Below are 15,112 nucleotides of genomic sequence, written 5' to 3'. Positions count from 1 at the left end.
AAAGTTAATGAACATGTGTATTCCTTTCCTCGTGCCCTTCACCATTTCCAGCACTTGAGTCATTTAATTCTCATTTTCTTTTTCTGAAGTAGGTGCTATTATTGCTCCATTTTACAGAGAAAGAAATGGAGAACCAGAGAGGTTAAATAACTTGCCCAAGGACCACTTGATCATTAGGTCATGTGAAGAATATGCCAATGTCAGGTAAATTTAAAAAATTAAAAAATATATATATATGTAGTGGTAATAGTTAACATGTGATCTCCCTCTTAACAGATTTTTACTGCACAGTACGTATTGTTATTTATGTTGAACTTATTCATCTTGCATAACTAAAATTTTATACTCATTGACTAGCAACTTCCCATTTCCCCTGCCCTCTTCAGCCCCTGGCAACCACAATTTTATTTTTTGCTTCCAGGAGTATGATATTTTAGCTTCCTCATATAGTGGATTCATGTAACCCACATTGTTGCATATTGCAGGATTTCCTTCCTTTTTAAGGCTGAATAGTATTCCATTGTATGTATGTATCACATTCTAATAATCCACTCATTTGTTGATGGACATTTAAATTGTTTCCAGGGGTGGCTATTGTTTAAAAATTTTTTCCTGCCGCCCCTCCCCCCCGGGGTGGTTATTATAAATGGTGCTGCAGTAAACATATCAGTGCTAATATCTCTGTAAGATCCTGATTTGGCCAACAGACATATGAAAAGATGCTCAACATCACGAATCACAGTGAAATATCACTTCCCACCTATTAGGTTGGCTATTATCAAACAAAAACAGAAACAAACAAACAAACAAAAATCCAAAAGACAAGTGTTGGAGAGGCTATGGAGAAACTGGAACCATCAGGCACTGTTGGTGTGAACACAAAATGATGCAGCCGCTGTGGAAAAGAGTATGGAGGTTCCTCGAAAAATAAAGAATAGGACTACCATATGACCCAGCAATCCCTCTTCTGGCTGTTTGTTCCAGCAGGTTATTTTAAGGTGTGTTTAATTCTGTACAACTCTATATTGCTTTAACCATCTGGGTGGAGTTATTTCAAAATTTCTCACCCCATTTCCTTTTATGAAAAACAGCACATACAAAACAGAGGACTCAGAAGGTCTTTAGTCACAGAATAAGAACGAACCATGCCGAAGTTAAATTTAAATGTTGTGTTAAAATGCCGGATGAACCTGGAAGTTACGCAGCAGCTTTAGGAGAAATTAGTGTTCTGGAAAGACACTGGCTTGTTTCCAGACACAGTCTTATCACCTAGGGCAGTGGTCGGCAAACTGCGGCTCGCGAGCCACATGCGGCTCTTTGGCCCCTTGAGTGTGGCTCTTCCACAAAATACCACGTGCGGGCGCACACGGACAGTGCGATTGAAACTTCGTGGCCCATGCGCAGAAGTCTGTTTTCGGCTCTCAAAAGAAATTTTAATCGTTGTACTGTTGATATTTGGCTCTGTTGACTAATGAGTTTGCCAACCACTGACCTAGGGTGTTTCTCTGGCCCCTATTTCCATAATTATTTTCGGTTTCTCTTTCACTCTCACTCACCTGAGCTGAGTCACTTAGATAATTCAGAAATTTGCCTTTGCTGCCAAAAGACTCCAGTCTGGAGGTAAGTAGTGCTCAAGACATGGGTGACACCTGTGGCCCCAGTTTAAAAGTTGAAACCAGCCCTAACCGGTTTGGCTCAGTGGATAGAGCGTTGGCCTGCAGACTGAAGGGTCCCAGGTTCGATTCAGTCAAGGGCATGTGCCTTGGTTGCGGGCACATCCCCAGTAGAAGGTGTGCAGGAGGCAGCTGATCGATGTTTCTCTCTCATCGATGTTTCTAACTATCCCTCTCCCTCTCCCTTCCTCTCTGTAAAAAATCAATAAAAAATATATTAAAAAAAAAGTTGAAACCAGTCAGCACTATTGTGTGTTAATGTAATCATTTCAAGTGCCTGGGTGCAGGTACTAGGTGGATGGAGATTTGTTCACTCCCTGCCTTGGGGGGCGCATGCATGAGGCAACCAGTGGATGTGTCTCTCTCACATAGAAGTTTCTCTCTCCCCTCCTCCTCCTTCCTTTTCACTCTCCAAAAATCAATGGAAACAATATCCCCAGATGAGGATTAAAAAAACAAAATAAAATGAAGAGGTAGCTGACACTAGAGCTCAAGGCCATATTCTTTAAAGAGTTGAATTTTTGTGGGTTCAGGGAGGGGAACTGGTTTTTATGTGAGGGTGAGGAAGAAGGATACTTACATCATTTCCAGCATTGTGATATGTTGGATGTGGACAAAATATCATTCACTTGAGGAGGATCCAGGTGTAACCGTGAGAAGCACAGAGAAGAGGAGACACTCCAAAGTGTTTGAGGGTAGAGGGGTTCTGCTGATGACATCTGTGAGTTCCATAGGACATGGTAGAAAAGTTTGCATGGTTTCAGGAATGGTGGAAGGTTGGGCCAGTCAGGTGTGTACCGTGTCCTAAGCAGAGAAGAGTCTGTTGATGACAGGCGACCTGGAAGCTTGGACTTTGGCGGGTGACTAAGGTAAATGGGGAGTGGAGACATGCTGACGTTAGTTCTGGTGGTGTCTTAGGGGAAGATGGGTAATCCATTTATTCATAGCGTCTTGCTCTGATTTGGACTCCTAGGCCATTTCTGATGGTAAGTCTGTGGGGAGAACAATCTTACAGAGTTCCAAATCAATACTAGTATTCCCTAACCCTCCCACCCGTCCTGATGTTCTTTATGGCACACACAGTCCTGATGCCTCACCAGCCTGATCACCCTCTGCTGGTTAACATTCTATTGTATCAGCGTCATTGTTAGAATGTGTTTCTTAGAACAGAATATGCTCTGAATGTGGGCTGGGAAGAACAGAGTGCCCTTCGCCTGTCAGCTCCTTTGATTTAAACGCTATTCTTACATGCATCTACCTGTTTGTGCTTCTCAGTTCATGGTGAATAATTCTGGGACATTCCCCGCCCCTTTGCCCCAACTGCTTATTGTACTAAATTCTTCCTACAATTCGATTCTTGTAGAATCATACAAGATGGGCTCAAGATCTCATTTACTATAAAGCATTTTGTAGATGGGAAACAGTTTCCGTTAGAATAGATGATGAGTATGATTTGATATTCTGGGTCAAATACTTAGCTGGTTTAGAAAAACAAAGTACGAATGAACTCACTTGCTACTAGTTTCAGTTTCAGGGTGTGAATCTAAACCTCTTCCTCCTGGACAAGTCTGGGCTATTTTTCAGGACATTGTCCTGCTGGTGGAGGAATTTGCCTTTGCACAGTGGGATTTACCTAGAACTTTGGTAGCTCAGGTATCTGACCTGGAATCAGGGCAGCTGGTCCAGCCACTTTTTGGGAGCCTTGGCATTTTACTTTATTCCCTCTACTCTCTTAGCATTTTTATCTGAAAGTTAAGTTAGTCCTGGATTTCATGCTGTCTTTTAAAAATTGCCTTGCTCAGCAAAGTCCTCCTTTTTCCACCTAATGTGATTTCTGGTTTATATTTTTATCAGATATCCTGAGTATTTCCTCTGCCCCCTAATCTGACCCATATAATCTGACCTGGTCTGTTCATCAGATTTGGTTAAAGCTACTGCTCATAATTGCTGCTTATCTGATCACAAAACCAAATGACACACTGTACTATAGATGTCACCTACCTTTAATAACATTAAATAAGGAAACATGCTTAAAATGAGCTTAATGTAGTCCGTGCCAACATTAAATAATACACATTTAAAAAATAACACGTTAAAAATTATAGTTTGAAATTAATTGGACACATTTGATTGTGGTAGGACGATGAAAATTTTGACCAAACATTGCCAATTTAGGATGGATTTAGTGAGTCTGCCCTTTGTCGGACAAGACAAACAGCAGCAGCAACAACAAATTCCACAAATCATCTAAATTACTAAGCATCAACTTCTTAAATTAAGGCCCACAGCTGTGGGATCATTTGTGTACCTGGGTTTATGAAAAATAAACCTTGCTTCCTCTCATTTCCATGTAGAGGAATTCAGATAAAATATCTTTTGTAATAGTTTCTTTGCTAGACAATGATAACAACTTATCTCACACCCATTACCCTAGCCCTTCCATCCATTCCTGACTTTGAGCTGGTGTGGTATACTGGTTAAGTGTATTATACCAGCTCTGGAATTAGCTGGACCTAGATTTAATTCATGGCCATGCCATACACTAGTTTGATGTTACTTAAATTCTTTGAGCCTCAGTTTTCTCATCTGTAAAAAGGGGATGAGGTGATACTTATAGTAGCTATTTTGATATTATCGATTTTGAGAAGAAGGTATTTAGTAAATTGCTTTAGTTTTAATAAGAATATTGAAAGAACGGACTCAATTCAAAATCCTCGCTCTTATTTTCTTAGGAATATAACAATAGAGGAAAATCAAATAGGGAAATCAACTCTAAGCCTTTTTCTGCCTGAGACCAGTCTCACATAGCATAGCCTCAAATAAACAGTGTCTGGTGGAAATCTCCTGCCTCTGGGATATTCAAGGCTTGTGGCATGATGGTTTCTAATTTGTAGCACTTGCTTGTATTTTTACCCCATTAGGATGTTCCCATCTGGCAGGACTTCGAGTATGGTGTGTTCCTTTTCGTAAAGGTCAATGCTCTATTGCCCACATATTACAGACTTCTAATTCACTAGTTGTTAAATCTAAAATGCTTGCCAGTAAAGTTTCCCCTTGAACAAATTCCAGTCAGGGTTTTGTAGGTACCTAGTTTACACGACGAGCAGGAGAGGATTAGGTACTGCTCCTCCATTACTGACCATCATCTTACGCATTATCACCTTGTGATGACATCGCTTTTCTAAGCATAAAATTATTTGCAGCTTTTATTGATCTTTCCTTGGTCTTTGCCTCTGTGGTCAGGACTCTATTCTGAACATAGCTGTGTAGTTTTATATGGTCCCCAGAGCTACCAAAGTTAAAGTAGAAGCTGTACTTTAGCAGCCTCATGAAAATCTGGGTCAATAGATACTTAATTCATGGAAGTAAAATCTAATGTGATGTAGCCTACACCCTCCTTTCAAAGCAGCTCATCCACAATGGCTTGACATCATATCTCTTTGAGGTGGGTGCATGTCCCCTTGCTAAGGAGATAAGCACACTGATATTCTGGTACCATGATTTTATTATCAGGAATTACTGTAATCTCTTACTGTAAAATGAATGTCTTAGATAAACTTTAGAGACTCCAGTAACACTGGCCTGTGTACTTATGGAAATTCAGTGTATTAAAGGTGGCATTTCAAATCAAAGGGGATGATGGAGTATTTGATACATACTACCGAGAAAACTGGTTATTATTGAGAAGAAGAAAAAGTTTATTCTTACCTCACAGCAGGCTATGAACTAAATTTCAAATTGTTTAGAGGATTAAGCATAATAACTGCTTAATGTGCTAAAATAATACAAAGATTATCTTAGTCTTTTTGGGAGAGGAAGACACAAGCAAGACACCAAACCTAGAAGCCACTCTTTCCCCCGCCCTCCCCACCCCCAGATATACAGAGAACTTAGGTAAAATTAAAAGTATTTTCATGCCCTAGCTTGCTTGGCTCAGTGGATAAAGTGTCAGCATGCAGACTGAAGGGTCCCGGGTTCGATTCCAGCCAAGGGCACATGCCTGGGTTGTGGGCTTGATCCCCAGTGGGGTGCATGCAGGAGGCAGCCGATCAATGATTCTCTCTCATCATTGATGTTTCTCTCTCTCTCTCCTCCCTTCCTCTCTGAAATTAATAAAGAAATATATTTTAAAAAGTGTTTTCATGATGAAAGTTACCATAAACAAAATAAAAGATAAGAGACAGACAGACTGGGAGAAAATATGTGAAACATGTAACACACAAAGGGTTAATATTTGTAAAACAAACAGAACCTCCTTAATCATCCTATCTAATAAAAGAGTAATATGCAAATTGACTGTAACTCTGCTACACCCACAAGCCACACCCACCAGCCAATCAGGAGTGAGTATGCAAATTAACCAAGATGGCTGCAGCCATGGAGCTGCAATAAGCAGGAGGCTTAGGTTTCCCTGGCAATGGAGGAAGCCAAGCTTCCCTGCTGCCCTGGCCAGCCCAGGCCTACACTCAAGACTACAAAGTTTCAATTATAGAAGATAAATAAATCCCAACAGAAATGGCTGCAGCCACAGAGTGAGCAGGAGGCTTGGCTCCTCTCAAGGCTACAAAGTTTCAATTATAGAAGATAAATAAACCCCAGATACCAGGGCCTCCACTTGGGTCGCCGGGGGGCGTGGCCGGCCTGCAAACCATCACAGGCCCCTTGCTCAGGCCGCCCCACACCCCAAGGGAACCCCCACCCTGATCTGGGACACCCTTCAGGGAAAACCAGCTGGCCCCCACCAGTGCACCAGGCCTCTATCCTATCTAATAAAAGAGTAATTTGCAAATTGACCATCACTCCAACACACAAGATGGCTGCCCCCATATGGTCAAAGATGGCTGCCTCCATGTGGACACAAGATGGCCGTGACAAGATGGCCTTCAGGGGAGAGCAGTTGGGGAGGACCAGGCCTGCAGGGGAGGGCAGTTAGGGGTGACCAGGCCAGCAGGGAAGGGCAGTTAGGGGTGACCAGGCCTGCAGGGGAGGGCAGTTAGGGGCAATCAGGCTGGCAGGGGAGCAGTTAGGCATCAATCAGGCTGTCAGGGGAGTGGTTTGGGGTGATCAGACTGGCAGGCAGAAGTGGTTAGGGGCAATCAGGAAGGCAAGCAGGCAAGCAGTTGGGAGCCAGCAGTCCTGGATTGTGAGAGGGATGTCCGACTGCCTGTTTAGGCCCGATCCTACCTGGATTGGGCATAAACGGGCAGTCGGACATCCCTTGAGGGGTCCCAGATTGGAGAGGGTGAGGCTGGGCTGAGGGACACCACCCTCCATGCATGAATTTCGTGCACTGGGCCTCTAGTTAACAATAAAAAGCCAAACAATAGGAATTATGAAATCACAAAGGAAGAAATATAAATGGCCCATGCACTTAAAAAGTTAATAAAGGTTCTGCACCCAATTATAATATAGGGTGTCCCAAAAAAATGTATACACTACATTTTTTGATAGCTCAATTGATGTTGTTTTCAGATTTAATCCATTGGAATTAATAATTATTCAAAATGTGTATACATTTTATTGTAACACCCTGTATATAGGACCAAATCCAATGTGTGTGTAAATTTATTAAAACTCATCAAACTGCAGGCTTACACTGGGTAAATTGGGTGGTAGGTCAATTATCTATATATATAAAAAGCCAGCGATCCAAATGCCTTAACGACTGGAATGACCAGTCGCAATGATGCCCACTGCTGCCAGCTAATGGGCCCAATGGGGTGGGGGAGTGGGGCTGGTCAACCTCCCCCGGCCCCTCCCCCAGTCGCCCCACCCCTGATAGGCCTCTCCCACTCTGATTGAGGGCGGGGCGGCTGGCCAAACCACCCTCTGCCCTTCCCCTCAGTTAGCTCTGCCCCCAGTGGGCCTGCCCCACCTTGATCAGTCCACAGCCCCTCCCCTCAGCCTGCCCCATCTCTGATTGCACCCCCCACCCCAATAGGGGGCGGGGCTGGCCGGCCAACCTCCTGCAGCCCTTTCCCCCAGCTGGCCCTGCCCCTGATCACCCCCCACCCCATCAGGGGCAGGGCTGGCCAACCACCCATGGCCCCTCCCCCAGGCCACTGGCCCCCTGATCAGCACCCCCCACCCCAATTGGGGGCGGGGCCTGCCAGCCAATCACCTGTGGCCCCCCAGTTGGCCCAGCCCTGATCGGGCCTCAATTGGGCCCCGATTGGGGCAGGCTGGCCAACCTCCTGCTATCTCCTCCTCCTGACAGGCCCAGCCCCAATCCACCCCGATTGGGGCTGGGCCAGCAGGACCCTACCTGTGCACTGGGCCTCTAGTATCTCAATACGGCTGTTAAAAAATTCCTTTGCAGTACTTTTTGTTTACAACATTTTCCTTAGGGAAATGCACACATATTTCCCATGGCCTATAAGGTCTTGATTTATTCAGTTTGTTTGGCTTTGATCCTTCCGAGTTCTCCCCTATCAATCTCCTTGCTCACCAATTGCCAGCAGACCTATGCCCAGCAATGCACTGTACTCTCTTTTGCTCAGGGCCTTTTTACCTGTGGTTCTTTGCCTGAAATACCCTTAATCCTTCACTTTTTTTTTTTTTACTAATCCTTTACATCTCAGTTTAAATGTTACTTCCTGAGAGAGCTTCCTTAACACATCCCTTCACAGTTTAAATCAGGTTATTCTGTCATTCTCTCTCCCAGGACTGTCCCTTTAGTTTAAAGCATTTGTCACAATCTGTAATTACATATTTATTTTGTGATGATTTTTTTAATTTCCATCTTTCCGCTGAAAGGTAAGCTCTAAAAGGATAGGAAGCACACCTATTTATAGACTCATTTTCAGGAGGTATCCTCCAACATTTTATCTTAACAGGTCAATTAATTTAATTACCCAGTATTACACATTGCAGTTAGGATACCTTGAGGGGTTCACTACAATGTGCGCTGCTAAAATGAAATGAAGAGACTTCTTTGGATTTTTTTCTTCTTTTTACCAGTTAGGCGAATGATAACATGAGCTCAGAGACATTTTCAGGCTCACGTAATTGCAGGCAAGCTCTATGGTATAGAAGTCTGGGTTCTCATAGTTGTCTGAATGCTTGTATACACATCGGCAGAATTGATGGTCAAAGTGCAGACACTCCCTTAATCACATATCTTTAGGGAGCTGCACTCTTGCCCAAAGCATTCAGAGAAGATTTCTAAAGGGTATGTAATCCTTCTAGAACATCAGGTACCTGCTTGCTTGTATTGGGCTATTTTGGTCCCTCTGAGAATTGCTTTAAAAAATGTTTATTTATTTATGTTTATTTAAATATATTTTTATTGATGTCAGAGAAGAAGGGAGAGGGAGAGAGAGATAGAAACATCAATGATGAGAGAGAATCATTGATAGGCTGACTCCTGCATGCCCCCTACTGAGGCTCAAGCACCCAACCTGGGCATGTGCCCTGACTGGGAATTGAACCAGTGACTTCTGGGTACCTGGTTCGATGCTCAACCACTGAGGCACACTGGCCAGGCTAGAATTGCTTTTAGTGACTTCTGCCATCAGTTAACACATAGAACAACATTATGAGAAAGAATGTCCTCCTGCTAAATTTACTGCAGAAATTCAGTGTTCTGCATCACCCAGCGCTCTCTTTGGGAGAACCCCATAGTCTTGTAGGAGCTCAGGCTTGAATATCAGCTATACCCATTGGGCATCTCCATTATACGCAGAACCAGCGACGAGAGTTACTGAGATGATGGAGTTGAACATTTATACATTGAATCCTTTTCTATTAAGAGTAGGAATGAGTGACTTCCAAATATTTAGTAGGGTGCCATTTTCCCTAATAAAATTAAGTGGGTATTCCAATACGTAAAACAGATAAAAGAGCTGGCCCTGGCTGTGTAGCTTAGTTGATTAGAACATTGTCCCAATATGCCAAGGTTTTGGGTTTGATCCGAGGTCAGGGTACATACAAGAATCAACCAGTGAATGCATAAGTAAATGGAACAACAAATCGATTTTTTTTTTCTTTCTCTCTCTCCCTGTCTGTCTCTCAAAAAAAGAAAAAAAAAAAAAAGAAAGAAAAAAATGATAAGAAAGCTGGAGTGTGAGTTGGATTGCAGGGAAGACATGCTTTAGTTTTTTCCCCTCCCATTTAAGTATCTTTGGTCCTCTGAAGTAGGTAGCAAGGGAGTTACAAGTCCAATCCACCCATTTGAAACCCTTGTGTCCCCCACTGAGAAACAGAAGCACACAACACATTTAATGAAATGGAGAAAGCCATGGGGTGGGGGTGGGGGGTTTCTTCCTATTAACATAGGATTAATTAACACACGGTGAGCTAGACCAGTCAATGTTGTACATAGAAGTTACTAAGGGTTATTTTTTTAAAAAAAGCTTCTTAAAAACTGGGTCAGCAGGGGGAGCCATTTGCTAATGTTTCTGCATTTCCCGTGGGATCTCTCAAACTTGCCTGCAGAACTAGTAATGTATTAATATTACTCAAGCTTGTGCAGCCCTGAGCAGTGAGCAAAGCATTTCTGTGAGAGTTGAGAGAGAAGTAGCACATGGAAGCAAACCTCCACATGGTCCAGCTTCTTTGAATTCTTCTGATTTATCTCAAAAAATAATTCGAATACTGACTCTCCATAAATTTCCATAAATTGTCCACATTTCTTTGTTTTATTATTATTTTTTGTTCCAATACCTCATTTCCCTCCCCTTTGGTAATCATCAGCTTGTTCTTTATATCTATGGGTCTGTGTCTGTTTTTTTGTTTGTTTATTCATTTTTGTTTTTTAGATTGCACATAGAAGTGAGATCATACAGTATTTGTCTTTGTCTGACTTAATTGGTGCCGCTCAAGCAGGTGCCAGTTGCGGGAGGGAGAAGCATCACCATTATATGCAGTTGCAAGTTTTGATGATTGCACAAGATGGGACATTTTAGTTATGAAAATGAAAATTTTTTGGTGACTTAAAAGTGATCAGAGTGCCATTTATTTTTTAATTGTGTATAGTTAATTATTGAGATATACATTTTTCCCCCCTACAGAGAATAAGGAGGATGGTATCAGGGAGTGAGTAGGGGGTACTATTGGGGATGATAATGAGGTTAATTTTGTACATATTGCATTTGAGAAGCCAATGACATATACTGTTGGAAATGTCCAATGAGGAGCTAGATCTATGGCTCAGAAAAAATAAAACAAGCAATAAGACATGCATCCCGCTGAGGTTAACATAACAATGATAGCTATCAGTAAACACTTACCAGGACTTAGGTTAAGCATTGTATGTAGATCACACCATTTAATCTTTACAATACCCTTATCACATAGGATGTATTGTAACTCCTCTGTTATAGCAAGGAAAACTGAAGCTTAGGCAAAGTCAATGATTTAATCAGGCTCACACAGCTATTAAGTATTAGACCTTTGTTATGGGGCTCAGTTCTCTAAGTATCCCCCATGACCTCCCAGTGGGACACGTTGAAAGATCCAGAGCATTGAAATGTAAAAAGATAGATATGTTACATAAAGCTGGCTCAGCAAAGGGATACTATTTGTATACACTAAAAAGAATCTCTGAAAATGTCAAATTACTCTGGGAGATGAAATGTCTCAGAAGCCCTGGTTTAAAGGATATGTGCAAAAATCAGTGTTTTTTATGTGCAAAAACCAGTGTTTAATATATTTCCTCTTTTGCTAGATTTCTGGGATCTAACTAAATGAATTATTTTTTTTTTAAAAGGAACAAAACCTAATACTGTTTCCCAGTATGGTTTATAGAATGTTTTCAAAAATAGGAATGAGAACCCTTTCTTTCTATTGAATCGGTTCTACACTCTGGCCATAGAATAGGTCTAGCACGGTCATCATCAGAGAAGAAGAGGGGGTATAAGCAGGGGAAAAAAATTCATGTGGAGACTCAGAAACATAGTGGTGTACATAAGGGGAAAGACCCACCAAATTCAAGACACATCCATACACACTCTAGGGCATAAAAAGAGAGACATAGAAATATCCTTATGACTTTTATGATATCACTCTTTTAAAAAATATTTTTATTGCCCTAGCTGGTTTGGCTCAATGGATAGAATGTTGGACTGAAGGGTCCCAGGTTCAATTCCTTTCCTCTCTCTGAAGTCAATAAAAATATATTCTTAATATGTATGTTTAATAAGAATATATTAAGACTTCTGAAGTCATTTCAACATTAGAAACCACAGCCTTCAATGGTGGAATCGAGAGGCCTGAATGTATGTTCTGGAGACCTATGTCCTGACTTACCCACCTATTAGCTCTGATACCTTGGACAAATCAACTGACATTTACTTGAACAACTTTTCTAATTTTTTGGATTGTGTTGTTCAGTCTTGCTTATGAAGACAGAGCTTTTTACAGCAAGAAACCCAGCTACCATCACTAGTGTTTCTCAGATTCAAAGGCAGGCAGGGGAATCTACTCTGTGCATCTGACAAGCCATTTAGATAATCTTTTATTTATAGTAAAATCAGAAAAACAGCCACAAGCAAAACCAGAAAGAGAGTGAGTAAGATTGCAACGGGAAATGGGGATTCTTGAACAGTGCGAGTTCGGGTGGCCTTGAATGTTCGGTCCCACTGGTTCAAGATGGCATTTCTGGCTCCTTTCCATTTCCCTGGGCCAGTCAAGCGGAACTGGTACGGTGTGCATGGGCCAAAGAAGATGGCCAAAGCCAGACGTGGATCCGTCAGGAGCATAGAGAACAGGTTGGGTTTTGCATTGATATCCATCAGAAGTTCATCAATGTATGTGATATAATCTGATTGTAAAGCTTTGCAGTAACAAAAGCCAAACCTTTATAAAAGGAAGATTGGGGAGCAAGGGGAAGACAGAAAGATAAAATAATCATAATCTTAGAACAAGTAAAAGTGCCAAAAGTTAACAATGAGGCTGCACAATTTGGAATGGTTTCTGGGTTCTTCCCTCCATGCCCATAGCTGTTTATCTAATGGTCTCACCGAAAAGATACTGTATACATATGGTGCTTCAAATACTCACAATGCCTCTATTATTAGCTTAGTTCTTTTGCCAAATGATTAGCAATGTCTAGGAAAAAAAGTATTTTACTATTCCTAAGTCTTTCAAAAACTCAATTATTGCTAGGTATCCTATCTAATAAAAGAGTAATATGCAGATTGACCATCACTCCAACACACAATATGGCTGCCCCCATGTGGACACAAGATGGCCACTACAAGATGGCCAGCAGGGAAGGGCAGTTGGGAGGGACCAGGCCTGCAAGGGAGGGCAGTTGGAGGCGATCAACCCTGCAGGGGAGGGCAGTTAGGGGTGACCAGGCCAGCAGAGGAGGAAAGTTGGGGGCAAACAGGCTGGCAGGGGAGCTGTTAGGCATCAATCAGGCTGGCAGGGCAGTGGTTAGGGGGTGATCAGGCTGGCAGGCAGAAGCGGTTAGGGGCAATCAGGAAGGCAGGCATGCGAGCAGTTGGGAGCCAGCAGTCCTGGATTGTGAGAGGGATGTCCGACTGCCCGTTTAGGCCCGATCCCACTGGGATCGGGCCTAAACGGGCAGTCGGACATCCCTCGAGGGGTCCCAGATTGGAGAGGGTGCAGGCTGGGCTGAGGGACACCCCCCTCCATGCACGAATTTCGTACACCGGGCCTCTAGTGTATAATATAAAAAGCCACAAAAATCAATAGGGTGGAATTTCCCTGTAATGCTGGTATTAGTCCCTACAATCATTGACTGAACTATGTGATAAGAAGCTTTTACACTTTGTAGCTCTAATTAATGGTCTATGTTATATGAGAATTCCATAATGGAGATCAAATCATATTCTGGGTTCAGGATGTACCATGCAAATAGGTCAATACTTGAATTTTGAAGTATATATGAATGAGAGAAGTGATATGTTTCTTTATATTTTTAAAATATATTTTATTGATTTTTTACAGAGAGGAAGAGAGAGGTATAGAGAGTTAGAAACATAGATGAGAGAGAAACATCGATCAGCTGCCTCCTGCACACCTCTTACTGGGGATGTGCCCTCAACCAAGGTACATGCCCTTGACCGGAATCGAACCTGGGACCCTTCAGTCCGCAAGCCCACGCTCCATCCACTGAGCAAAACCGGCCAGGGCAATATGTTTCTTAAATGCATTGATTTTAAAACTTCTTTTTGTCCTTAGAAACCTCTTTTTTTTTTTTTTTTAAGTGAAATTTTACATCAAAGCCCTAAACAGTAAAACAGATAAAAACAGAGATGTTTGCGTTGGATTAGGAGTGCGAGAGGGAGCCCAAGACCACCTTCTTTACTGCCACCTCCCTTCTATTCTCTTTGGCCCTTGAATGATAGACAAAGAGGAAACCTCTCCTCTAGGGAAGGTGTCAACAAACTTATTCTGCAAAAGGCTGGAGGGTCAGTATTTGAGGCTTCATGGGCTATATTATGGTCTCTATTGCAACTCCTCAACTCTGCTGTTATAACTTGAAAGCAGCCATAGGCAGTAAGTAAATTAATGAGTGAGGCTATGTTCTAATAAAACGTTATGGCCACTGAATTTCATATAATTTTCACATATCACAAAATACTTTCATTTTCCTTTTCCCCCCAGCCATTTAAACATGTAAAAGAATAGCCCTGACCGGTTTGGTTCAGTGGATAGAGCGACGGCCTGCGGACTGAAGGGTCCCTGGTTCGATTCCAGTCAAGGGCATGTACTTTGGTTGCGGGCACATACCCAGTAGGAGGTGTGCAGGAGGCAGCTGATCGATGTTTCTCTCTCATCGATGTTTCTAACTCTTTATCCCTCTCCCTTTCTCTCTGTAAAAAATCAATAAAATATATTTAAAAAAATGTAAAAGAATAAAACAAGTGGTTGGTAGATTTGGCCACCAGGCCATTAATTTGCAGACTTGCTCTAGATTGGGTCTGAATGAAATAAGACAACTGAATACAGATTTGTTGAATGAATACATGAGCAGACCCTTCTAGTGTCGAGTGGACAAACCTGTTTGCCTTCTGATTATGGAGAAGGTATGGAATAATGTATCTGGTAGAGGAGTGTTTACGATGTTTAATTTAGAATCCAAACTCCATGTGGTGCAAGATGACCATAGTTTGAAGTGATGATTTTGGGACATTAAAACGTCTCAATTTCCCTTTCCCTCCCCTCTTCTTAAACAGTCTTGTTTTTTCCTCTAAGTCTTGGGCGCTTCTTTTTTCTCTAGTGTAACCCTCACCTCTCTTTGTTTTGGTTTTTGCCAATTTCAGTTATAATTCAAAAAGGGCACAAAAGTCGTTAACTTACCCACTGGGCCTGTTCTCTTTCCTGGCATTAACTTCTTCTATCATGACACTTCGAGGTGGCAACTTATTCACACCTGTAAAACAAACAAAAATGCAATTTAACTTTAGGTTTAGGTGCTTGCTTAGTGGGTAAAGATGCTTTCCCACTGCTCAGCATTTATTATTAGT

General features: G+C 42.1%; 1 protein-coding gene and 1 long non-coding RNA gene across 2 annotated transcripts in view; one reads left to right on the top strand and one right to left on the bottom strand.

Moving 5' to 3' along the window:
• The first annotated feature begins 87 nt into the window (after window positions 1–87).
• Window positions 88–15,112, top strand: part of LOC129147898 (uncharacterized) — a 50,858-nt gene continuing 35,833 nt past the window's right edge. The window contains exon 1 of the long non-coding RNA XR_008555114.1: window positions 88–204. This is a non-coding gene — a long non-coding RNA (uncharacterized LOC129147898). The remainder of the gene's footprint in view (window positions 205–15,112) is intronic.
• LOC103289957 (flavin-containing monooxygenase 1) overlaps window positions 12,134–15,112 on the bottom strand; it is a 29,027-nt gene continuing 26,048 nt past the window's right edge. The window contains exons 8-9 of the mRNA XM_008145841.3: window positions 14,946–15,018; window positions 12,134–12,470 (exon numbers count right to left, since the gene is read on the bottom strand). Of these exons, the coding sequence (XP_008144063.2) occupies window positions 12,134–12,470; window positions 14,946–15,018 (410 nt within the window). The remainder of the gene's footprint in view (window positions 12,471–14,945; window positions 15,019–15,112) is intronic.

The sequence above is a fragment of the Eptesicus fuscus genome, chromosome 22 (assembly GCF_027574615.1).
Source record: "Eptesicus fuscus isolate TK198812 chromosome 22, DD_ASM_mEF_20220401, whole genome shotgun sequence".
Taxonomy (NCBI): domain Eukaryota; kingdom Metazoa; phylum Chordata; class Mammalia; order Chiroptera; family Vespertilionidae; genus Eptesicus; species Eptesicus fuscus.
The sequence above is the reverse complement of the archived record's forward strand: the minus strand, read 5'-3'. Positions and strand labels throughout refer to the sequence as shown.